General features: G+C 36.3%; 2 protein-coding genes and 1 non-coding gene across 3 annotated transcripts; all 3 read left to right on the top strand.

Annotated features, from left to right (window-relative positions):
* Nucleotides 1-1,531: 1,531 nt before the first annotated feature.
* Nucleotides 1,532-5,679, top strand: LOC7474924 (BTB/POZ domain-containing protein At3g44820). The gene is made up of 4 exons (XM_002312850.4): nucleotides 1,532-2,273; nucleotides 2,589-2,658; nucleotides 3,353-4,552; nucleotides 4,632-5,679. Exons 1-4 carry the CDS (start codon nucleotides 2,224-2,226, stop codon nucleotides 5,199-5,201), a joined length of 1,890 nt encoding a protein of 629 aa, XP_002312886.2. The 5' UTR covers nucleotides 1,532-2,223; the 3' UTR covers nucleotides 5,202-5,679.
* Nucleotides 5,680-6,358: 679 nt separating this feature from the next.
* TRNAS-GCU (transfer RNA serine (anticodon GCU)) lies at nucleotides 6,359-6,440 on the top strand. The gene has a single exon. It is a non-coding gene; the product is annotated as a tRNA-Ser (tRNA).
* A 189-nt stretch (nucleotides 6,441-6,629) lies between these two features.
* Nucleotides 6,630-10,569, top strand: LOC7474926 (protein RETICULATA-RELATED 1, chloroplastic). Its single transcript, XM_002312852.4, has 7 exons — nucleotides 6,630-7,412; nucleotides 7,521-7,619; nucleotides 7,758-7,978; nucleotides 8,504-8,573; nucleotides 8,807-8,886; nucleotides 9,600-9,664; nucleotides 10,014-10,569. The coding sequence occupies exons 1-7, from the start codon at nucleotides 6,885-6,887 to the stop codon at nucleotides 10,205-10,207; spliced, it is 1,257 nt and encodes a 418-aa protein (XP_002312888.4). The 5' UTR covers nucleotides 6,630-6,884; the 3' UTR covers nucleotides 10,208-10,569.
* Nucleotides 10,570-10,817: the final 248 nt, after the last annotated feature.

Below are 10,817 nucleotides of genomic sequence, written 5' to 3'. Positions count from 1 at the left end.
TGTAATAATAGCTCCATCACTCCACTTTAAAGTATGATTTTTTTTGCATTTTAAAAGTATTTTTTTAAAAATTATTATTTTTATTCTTTTCTTTACTTCAAATTAATATTTTTTTAATTTTTTCAAATTGTTTTGATGTGCTAATATCAAAAATAATTTTTTTAAAAAATAATAAAATATTATTTTCATGCATTTTGAAGTAAAAATTACTTTAAAAAACAATCACTACTTTACTTTTAAATACCGTCACAATCTTAACCAGGACAATGTAAATATTCTCTCACAAGTATAAGTGTGTGTGAGGATTAATAACACATGTTAAAGAAAGGTTGGAATGGAGATAACTATACCGTGTTCGAAAACTATAAAGAAATGAGATTCATTTTTAAAACAAGAAAGAAATGTCTCTAATTGTGTAACTTAATTTTTTTTATTTTAAATTAATATTTTTTAATATTTTCAAATTGTTTTAATGTTCTAATATAACAATGTAAATATTATTTCACAAGTATAAGTGTGCGTGTGTAAGGATTAATAACACATGTTAAAAAAAGGTTGGAATGGAGATAAATATACCATGTTCGAGTACTACAAAGAAATGAGATACATTTTTAAAACAAGAAAGAGATGTAATCAATTGGTCTCTATGATTGAATCACTCATACATAAGTTAGAAAAAATAAATCAAGGAAGAATAATTTATTCCCACTCTCTTAACTATCAAATAAAAATATCATGTGTATCAAATGATCTGGCTTTTAAATTAAGTACTTCCCATGATAAAAAAAAAAAAGAATAAAATCACATGTACTCTCCGTAAAAACCCAACACTAACATTTAAAAATAAAACCCAAATTCAATCTCATTAAAAAAAAAACAAGAAAAAAATAACCAAAACACCCCCAAGAAAAATAATACAGGCTTAACCTAGAGTTTGCGTGAAAAAAGGATGTGAACTATGAAGTTATTAGGTGAACTTAAATTAATTTTTTTTTATATCTAAATAATGTTGTTTTGTTTTTTTTTTTTAAATAAAATTTCTCACCTCATCAAATTTGATAAATTATGTTAGGTTTTGTTTGTTTTTATGGTACAAATATGTTTTTGAAAAAAAATATTTTTTATAATATCTTTAAATTATTTTGATATACTAATATAAAAATAAATTTTTAAAAATAATAAAAATATTATTTTAATATATTTTTTTAAAAACATTATTTAAAAAAACAACAATCACCACCAAGTTTGTTAAGACTAACCAAGTTTAATAATTATGGTACCAAATTCAAGACATGTCCAAAACGCAAAGTTCGATCGTTAAGACTAACCAAGTTTAATAATTATGGTACCAAATCCAAGACATGTCCAAAACGCACGCGTTTTGAATGATGATTGCAGGCAAGATGTTCGAAAAAAAGCGAGACAAACCATCATTTTTTTAACCATAGTTTGGCCCTCTTATCATGACGCTTGTCCTTCCTGTTCCTCTTAAATACCTTAGTAGCCGGCCATTAACTCCAAGAATCTCGTGCTTTGTTTTCTCTCCTTTGCCCGCATCAAATCTCACAAGCATTTCCCATTACAAAAGGTTTTCATTTTCACCTCCCCACTCTTTATACCAACCATGTCGTGATCTGTGCATTCCTTTTCCATGCCACCATATTCTCTTTGTTTTTTTTCTTCTCTTTTACACTAAGAATATTGTTCTTAAAAAACATCTTTCTAGATTTTTTTAATTTATAACTCAGATTGATACGCTGATACATGGAACCCGTAATAATTAAGAACACACTTTTTTTTTTTCCTATTACATGGTCCATGCTGTTAGTGGTTTTCTTGTTAACTTGGCATGCAAAATTCTTCACATTGAGAACACACTAACACACACTTCAAAACTCTTGAACCTTACACTTGTATGTGTTTTTCTTAGCTGTAAAGAGGCCCACAGTTTCTCTTGTTGCCCACACGACCACATTTGACACCCCTAAGCTAAGACCTCTCTTGACTCGCCCTCTCTCCCCTTGTGTTTTTGTCATGTCTTTCTCTTTCTCTTTCCCTTTTTAACACCGTGAAGGTGAAGTCATTATAAGCATGTTTCTGTTTCTGTGCTTATTTGCCTTAAATTCCTTTTCTTTTGTATCCAATTGAGGATTTTGCTTGTTTGAGAAGGAAAAACAGCGCGAAGAAAAAGAGAAGGGGCTTTGTTTCTCTCTTAGCTTGGCTATGGCCCCTGCAGGGAAAGTTACTGGTTTTCACAGAGAGGGTAATGGCTGGTATGTTTCTTCACCATATCTCTTTTAATCTCTCATGCCCATATTTTAAATTTATTTTCTTGGGATTTTTGACAGTTTTCTGTATTGGGTGAGTTCGGTTTGAGTTTATTTGTCATCGGGTTTGTTCTAAAGCTGTGATTGTGTGTAGTTACCAGAATTATGTATTGGAATTTGAATTATGAGTTCTTTTCCTTTGTTAAAATCATGCCTTCTATTGTAATTCACGGGCTTTTGAAGAAAAAAGGAATTTTTTTTTAACAAAATTGATTGTGTGTGTGATTGACTGATAATATGATTTCTTGGTGGGTTTTGCAGGTTCTGCAATGCAGGGTTGCCAAGTGATATCACTGTTGTTGTGGATGGTATAAAGTTTCATCTTCATAAGGTAGGTTGATATTCACCTACTTGAAGGGGTTGAGAGCTTCAGTCACTGATTCATCGTGCTTTTGTTGTTTTGTGTACCTGCCTTTTAATATTTTTGAATTCTTTATCTATGGTTTATGTAAAATTGTGGATAGTTTATACCCTTTTCCTGGTTGAAATTTTGACCTAAATATGTTTGATGCCGATCACGATTAGAGTGTTTGGCATGGTTTATAGTGGTGGTGCTCAGGAGTGTAGTGCTGTTTCTGGGATATTACTGGATATTGTAAATCACCTGCTTTTAGTGGGATCATCATTTTCCTTGAGACCTTACTCCAATATGCTTTTCATCCAGGAAACAAAATACCTTTCATAAAAAAACCCAAAACCATTTATATTGCTTCAGGATGCAGAAAATCTGCTAGCTAATACTTTAACCTGTGAACAGAGTGCCTATTGTGGCACAAGAAACTTGAAGGTTTAGTTTACATCTTTTTAAACATCTGGTTTGATTTTTCTTGAAAAAATAAAATGACAGCATTTTTCACCGCACCTGGTATGAATTTTAATATCTTACCAAATCATCTAGTGCTTTCTATGCTTGACTTGATCAAATGGTACTGTATTACTTATTTGTGCAAAGACTTTCTTAATGGGGAGCTGATGGTATTAGTCAAATTGGATTTTGGAAATATTGATAACATCTTATTGTCCAGTTTCCATTGGTGTCAAAATGTGGGAAGATAGCACGAATATGTGAAGAATCCTCTGAAAAGGCACTCCTCACAGTATTAGAGGAATTCCCTGGTGGTCCAGACACTTTCTTGATTGCAGTAAAGTTTTGCTATGGCTTACGGATGGAATTGACACCTAGAAACATAGTAATGGTGTATTGCGCAGCAGACTATCTTCAAATGATGGATGAGTATGGAGAAGATAATTTGCTTTCCAAGTCTGAGAACTTCTTCCACAAGAATGTACTTCACAACTGGAAAGACTGTATATTGGCTCTTCAAAGTTCTGATCCTGTTATTGCAAGGGCTGAAAAGCTCCAGATTATAAGAAAATGTTTGAGTGCTCTATCCATGATGGTATGCACAGATCCTAGTTTGTTTGGATGGCCCATGATGATGTATGGTAGCTTACAGAGCCCTGGTGGTAGCATCCTGTGGAATGGTATAAACACCGGGGCAAGAATCCGAAGCGCAGAATCTGACTGGTGGTTTGAGGACATCTCATACCTTAGTGTAGGTTTGTTTGAAAGATTGATAAATACAATGGAAACCAGAGGCATAAGACCTGAAATTCTTGTGGGTGCAATTATGTATTATGGCAGGAAGTACTTACCGGGCCTGGGCAGGTGGAAGAGTGGACAAAGTGGGAAAACTAGAACAGTTGCCAGTTTTAGCTTGACACCTGCTGTTGTTGATCAAAAGGTTTTGATAGAAACCATCGAGAAACTTCTCCCAGAGAAGAAGGGGAAATCCTTTTGCTGTTTTTTATTGGGACTTCTTCGAGTGGCACTGATACTGGGTGTCAGTCAAATGTGCAAGGACTCTTTAGAGAGGAGAATAGGGATGCAACTGGAAGTGGCGACCCTAGATAGTCTTCTTATTCCTGCGTATTCAGATTCTGATACTTTGTATGATGTTGACTGCGTAGAAAGGATCATTCATCATTTCATGTCTTCAGAATCAAGGACCACGTCATTTTCTCCACCATCATTGGACCCAGAAACATCTCCAGCATCTGAACCACTAAGAAAGGTTGCAAAACTGATAGATAACTACATCGCAGAGGTTGCTTCTGATGTAAATTTGAAACCTAGAAAGATACGCTTTCTTGCAGAGGCCCTTCCGGAATCTTCAAGGCCATTGCATGACGGGCTTTACAGAGCACTAGATATATACTTCAAGGTTTGAAATTATTGGATTTGCTTCTGAAATACAACCTTCTTAGTTTAGAAGGATTCTGATTACTTGTGGCATTTTGCAGGCACACCCTTGGCTATCAGAGAAGGAGAAGGAAGAACTTTGCAACACCATTGACTACCAGAAGCTCTCCATTGATGCCTGTGCCCATGCTTCCCAGAATGCAAGGTTACCGCTTAGAGTGGTTCTTCAAGTCTTGTTCTTTGAGCAGATGCAATTGAGAACTGCCCTTGCTGGCTGTCTAAATGTCTTGGACACTGAAAGTGCCCCTGCTGGTCCAATGACCGTTCCTAGTGAAATGGCAGGCCAGATTGTGCAGAGAGATGGGTGGATAACAGTTGTGCGAGAGAACCAGGTTTTAAAGGGAGATATGGAAAGTATGAGGTCTAGAGTTGGGGAACTTGAAGAAGAATTTAATAAAATAAAACAGGAGATGAAGAAAGTGACCAAATCACATAGCTCTCTTAGTTCCCCTCGCTTGGTTGCCAGGAAAATTGGGTGCAAGCTTATCCCACGATCCACAGATGCCCAGCCTGATCCTGTTGACAGTGCTGGACCCACTCCCAGAGCATCTGTTGAACAAGCACGCCGCTCCCACCATTCGAGGCACCGGAAGAGTTTCTCTTTGTTTTGAGAGTAACACAAGGACACTGAAGACTGATTTGATGCATAGAAGGTGTGCTAGTTCTACAAGTCAGGGCAAAGAGGATCACAGTTTCGTATCACAGAATTGGTTTCAAATTGTATGGAAAATGGAATGCAATTTCTCCTCATCCTCGTTGAAGTGTACTTCTTTCGAAAATATCTGACCATCTGGAAAGGGAAATCTATTAGACTTCTCGAACCACAGGATTATGGAAAGTCCTATAGTGCTTTTTAAAAGCAATATGCTCCAATCCAAATCTGGACTCGTAGAGAAATGTTACTCCAGATTTAGAATGGAGCTGTCATACATCATGTATTTATCATAGAGGAAAAGTGTAGTTACTTTTTGTTTGTGGTTTTTCTGGCACCCTTTTACGGCCCATACGTGTATAGCTCTGTGAATTGTTTTTTAAGATTGCCAAACGTTGGAAATATATCATAAAACTCATGTTGCATGTTTGAACTTCCATCTCAGTCTGACTAATTTCTGTATTCTTTATGTTTGATGTTCCAATTTGTATGTTTTCAAGTCTACGCATTGGATAATTTTGACGATGATTCGGCTCTCTAAAATGCGTAGTATACATCAACTAATATAAGCTGCAGTTTTCTTCCTGGAACCTAAGGCTTGCAGTTCTAAAGCCTCCGGTTGCATTAGGGGAAAAACAGAACTAAGTCTAATGCATGTGGAATTTGTCTGCAAAGCCTTTCGGCATTCTTTTTGAAGATACAGGTGAAAACGAGCAAAGCAAGCAGCATTTTTTGGATTTGCTTCTAACATCCTAATGGGGTGTTCGAGATGTTACGTTGATGGAACCTTTATGGGTTTTGGCGCGAAGCTAGTCTTGTTAGGGTGCCAATTTTCATGCCCATGAAGGCAAAATGTAGCTAAGATTCAGGATCCTAAGAAACTTATATGCCTGAAGTGGAGTACTGTTGCAAAAGAATAAGCCAGGGGAGTGCTAAGCTATCCTCAAAACGTGCCATGAATCAAGAAAAGATGAAGGGCCCAAAAACACTTCAAGGAGACCTGGAAATGATAAAATTAATTCCAGAAGGAAGAAAGATACTTCAGGGCGAGAGGAAAGAAACTTCAAGAATTATTTATGTTTTCAATTAATAACTTTGTATGTTTCTTCCATCAACGTCGCTTTGGCCGAGTGGTTAAGGCGTGTGCCTGCTAAGTACATGGGGTTTCCCCGCGAGAGTTCGAATCTCTCAGGCGACGTTTCGAAATTTGATGAAAAACATTTTGGATCTTTTTCTACAATAAAATTGATGGAAAAAAAAAAAAACTTGAGACTAAACTTTTGATGACTCAATTGATTAAACAAACATTGTTTGAGTACTTAATCGTGATAATCTACATAATCAAGGGACTTTCCCCAAAACATCCTCTCCAATCTCTGTGCTCTCGACCGCATCCAATCCCCCAAACCAGTGTTCTCACTCGACACTTCACCCGAACTCCTAAACCTAGTAACTCCTCCTTTAAGTCCCAACATACTACAAAATAAAAACCAAACAGACGACAGACTTTGCCTTTTTGACTCGCCGGACAACCACAGATCAAATCGGAGTCAAAAATCACTTGTCTCCGTCGAGACAACAATAACTAAGCTCTATTTAATAGTATTACTTAAAAAATTCATTTTTCGATAAGAAAAAAATAATGTCAGTTTCTTCGCTGTACTGTAAACTCTCCCCTCTCTCCAACTCCTTTGCTTCCAAAGACGTCGCTCCGATCACCAATCTCACCGTCAAGATTTTCAGTTCCGTCAAAAGCCACTGCAACGATTTCCATTCTCATCCAATAAAATTAGTCTGCTCTTTCAACAATACCACTCACTCTGTTAAATGCTCCTTTTCTGATTCTACCTCCGGTACCGTTACTAACGGTAATTTGAACGATGATCCCGGGGTTTTGGATATTGCTTCTGAGTTGAGAACTGATGGCGGCGATAATGGTTGTGGAGGTGATAATGGAGGTTCTTCTGGTAGTGGTGGTGGAGGAGGAGCAGGAGGTGGAGGAGACGGTGGTGATAGTGAGGAGGAGAAGGAGTTTGGACCGATAATGAAATTCGAGGAAGTAATGAAGGAAATAGAGGCACGTGGAGTTGAGCTTCCTGCTGATATGATGGAAGCTGCTAAATCTATCGGGATTCGCAAAATGTTTCTCCTTCGTTACCTCGATTTGCAGGTCTTTATTTTAATGATTTTATAAAGTTATTGATTTTCGTTTTAAAATTTAATAGAATAAATATAATAATTGTTTGATTTTGGTGGTATTGTAAATCTGTTATTGCAGGGATCAGCTTGGCCACTAGGTGTTTTAATGAAGTACTGTACTATGCTGCGTAATCGAATGCTTGCTGATCCTTCTTTTCTTTTCAAAGTTGGAACAGAGGTTTGTTTCTGGTAATCTTTTATATATATATATATATATATAGAAAAAAGAGAGAATCGTATATGCCGGGTTATTTGAATTTGAAGTATTCATATTATGCATTGAAATTAATATTCTTGTTGATGATGTGTGTTGCAGATAGTTATCGATTCGTGTTGTGCAACGTTTGCGGAGGTCCAGAAGAGGGGAAAGGATTTCTGGTCAGAGTTTGAGTTGTATGCGGCGGATCTTTTGGTTGGGATTGTGGTTGACTTTGCTTTGGTTGGATTGTTAGCTCCTTATGCTCGTATTGGGAAGCCGGCTGTTTCAGGTGGGTTGTTTGGGAGCATACAGCAGGCATGTGCGGCTCTTCCTAGCAGGTTATATCTTCTCCCTTGAATATTAAACTTGAGTAGTGTTGCTTTATGATTTGAACTTTAGGCGCCATATTGCCTAGAATATTGAAATGGTTTTTTTTTTTAATGCTCTAATCAGCTGAGATACTTTAGCCATTTTTATAAACTCAACTTCATTGGTTAGAACCTTGCCGTGCTGCTCGACTAGTGAGGGAAATGGTCATTTGCTAGTAAAATTCATATAGGGCTTTATTGGCCATGCCACTTTGGCTGGACGAGAACTTGATGGTGACCTTTAGGTCTTCATTTAGCAGCTATCGTAGGATTTGACCTTCTTGAATGTTTACTTCAATAACAATGTATGCAGGAATTCATATAGCACCTGGAGAGTTGCATTTGACCACTTGATACAAAATTAAAGTAACTGTTACTATATAAATGCAATGAGAAGCATTTCCATTCAAGGGTACCATGTTGATTCCCTTTTCCATTCACATTCTCTTATTGCAGATTCTCATTCACAAAGCCTCTTTTTTTTTTTTTTTGCAGTGTTTTTGAAGCTGAAAGGCCAGGATGCAAATTCTCTGTGAAACAGCGCACTGCTACCTACTTTTACAAGGTACCACATGTGATTCAAATATAGCTGCATGTTCAGAAATCCTCAAAACTGACAACCCAAAGGGAGGGTGCATTTTAGTTGTTATTGGTATCTTATTTCACAACTCTTGTTTTAGGAACTGTGTTCGAATGCATGTTTCATATTCAGTCCTTGGTTTTCTATGCTTCTAGTGGTACCTTCACTATTACTTTCTTCTGCTTCTGATGTACTTTATTGAAAAATTCTGTATTCAGGGTGTGTTATATGGTTCAGTTGGGTTTGGGTGTGGACTTATTGGCCAAGGCATTGCTAATCTAATAATGACTGCCAAACGGTACTCCTTTTATCTTCATGATTTCTCTCTCATTCTATTTCATTGTTGTTCCTGGATGAATGTGCGTTGTGATGTTATGAATGTATCCTTGAGTCTTTTTTCTTATACAAAATGTATCCTTGAGTTCTGACTTCTAAATCATTTAAGAATGCCATATTAAGCAATTTGGCTGGTTCTGTTTTTCTATTGAAGTTTGATTTATATTCATAAAGATGTTACTCTCTCTATTTCAAGATGTTTGGGTTGCCTTAAGATTGCCAGTTGTACTCTGCAGTTGGTCTGGCAAATGGGCCATTAAGCATTAGTTTCTCTCATATTTATTTTTCATTAACAATTGAACTGTATATTATTCTGTTTTGTCTACTGAGTATACTAGGGAAATTAAACAATAAGAGTGCATGGTTTCCCATATTAGAGGAAAATCTACTGAGTAACATGCCCCTGTTGCAGCTGGGAAATATATATCTGAGAAATTTGTATTGAAAACGATACCATTGTGTTTGTGTTTACCTGCTCTATCTTCTACTTGTAAAAAAAAAAAACCTTCTACTTGTTTTCTTTAAGCAGCTGAAGCTGCATAAGAGTTCTATTTTTATTTGTCTTGCTAAAAAATACAACGTTCTATGACAGTGGTGGTTTTTTTACTAAAGGCGATATTTGTTCTTTTGGAGATGAAGTGCTAATTGCTTTGTTTTGTTTTTCTCTATCATCAGAAGCATAAAGAAATCAGATGAGGACATTCCTGTTCCACCTCTTGTGCAAAGTGCGGTTCTTTGGGGTATGTTTATATATAATTTTTTCCAACTTCTGGTTTCTATTTCGGTAACAATGGCAACTTATCAGTGCAAACTTTCTTGGCCAGTCTATTTTTGCTATTGGTTTCCGAACTAGCTGAACTGAGGTTTTAGTCGATACTGCAACATTTAAAATTCCATTTCATTTTTAGTCTCTTTTGCAGCAGTAATTTCATTTATTCATTAGGATTACGTAAGTAATTTGCTTTCAATTTTATTCTGGCTAGACCTTTTGTTCTCCCATCGGTATTTTGATGATATATTTATATGATTCTTCTTCTTCTTTTTAATTATCCATCGATGCCTTGCTGTTTATGGTTTTTGCCTTGTCAGGTGTGTTTCTTGCTTTATCTTCCAACACTCGCTACCAAATTATTAATGGACTGGAGCACCTGGTTGAAGCATCACCTGTGGCAAAACAGGTCCCACCTGTTGCCATGGCTTTCACTGTTGGTGTGCGATTTGCCAACAATATTTATGGTGGTATGCAGTTCGTAGATTGGGCAAAATTGAGTGGGGTGCAATAGTTGAAGTCGTCTCATACACTTTCTTCTTCCTGCTATGAAATGAATACGAAAGTTCCCGATTCCTCAAGGTGACCGTGTCTTTGCTCGACGGGTGACCAGAAAGGCACTTGAATTTAAGGTTTTCTTACCTCCCGAAGCCATTGATGGACCCATGCTTCCATTCATCACCTTGAAGCAGAGTAATGACATCTATCATGGGATCAACAGAAACCTTTTCCTTTATGCTTTGGCTTGTCAGCATGACAACCGTAACACGCGGTTGGTAGGATATTAAAAATTTAAACATAGTTAACTATATACAATTATACATTTAAGGTTTCATTTGAAATTTTTTTAGTGTCAAATAATATTTTAAAATACAATCTCGATCACATTTTTAAACAGAATTTAAAAACTTAATTCAAATACAGGAAAAGCAATTTATGTATTAAGGTCGGTCCATTTCCCTAAACCAAAAAAAAATAAAAATTCCATGGTTTATACAAATTTTCCTCCACTAAATTAAGCACAGCAACAAAAAGGGGCACAACTAATAACTTGTGGGAAAACGAAGAGCTCCAACTAATTAGGTTAGACTAGACCAGACCAGACCAATACAATTGTTTTTGTT

This window comes from Populus trichocarpa, chromosome 9 (assembly GCF_000002775.5).
Source record: "Populus trichocarpa isolate Nisqually-1 chromosome 9, P.trichocarpa_v4.1, whole genome shotgun sequence".
NCBI classification, from domain to species: domain Eukaryota; kingdom Viridiplantae; phylum Streptophyta; class Magnoliopsida; order Malpighiales; family Salicaceae; genus Populus; species Populus trichocarpa.
This window is presented reverse-complemented; position numbering and strand designations above follow the sequence as displayed.

Bases quoted from the DNA above. Each gene is read 5' to 3' on its own strand.
- LOC7474924 (XM_002312850.4), top strand. From the start codon at position 2,224: ATGGCCCCTGCAGGGAAAGTTACTGGTTTTCACAGAGAGGGTAATGGC. The intron at 2,659-3,352 runs GTAGGTTGATAT...CTTATTGTCCAG, and splicing joins TAAAGTTTCATCTTCATAAG to TTTCCATTGGTGTCAAAATG. The intron at 4,553-4,631 runs GTTTGAAATTAT...GGCATTTTGCAG, and splicing joins CACTAGATATATACTTCAAG to GCACACCCTTGGCTATCAGA.
- LOC7474926 (XM_002312852.4), top strand. From the start codon at position 6,885: ATGTCAGTTTCTTCGCTGTACTGTAAACTCTCCCCTCTCTCCAACTCC. The intron at 7,620-7,757 runs GTTTGTTTCTGG...TGTGTGTTGCAG, and splicing joins TTTTCAAAGTTGGAACAGAG to ATAGTTATCGATTCGTGTTG. The intron at 8,887-9,599 runs GTACTCCTTTTA...CTCTATCATCAG, and splicing joins CTAATAATGACTGCCAAACG to AAGCATAAAGAAATCAGATG.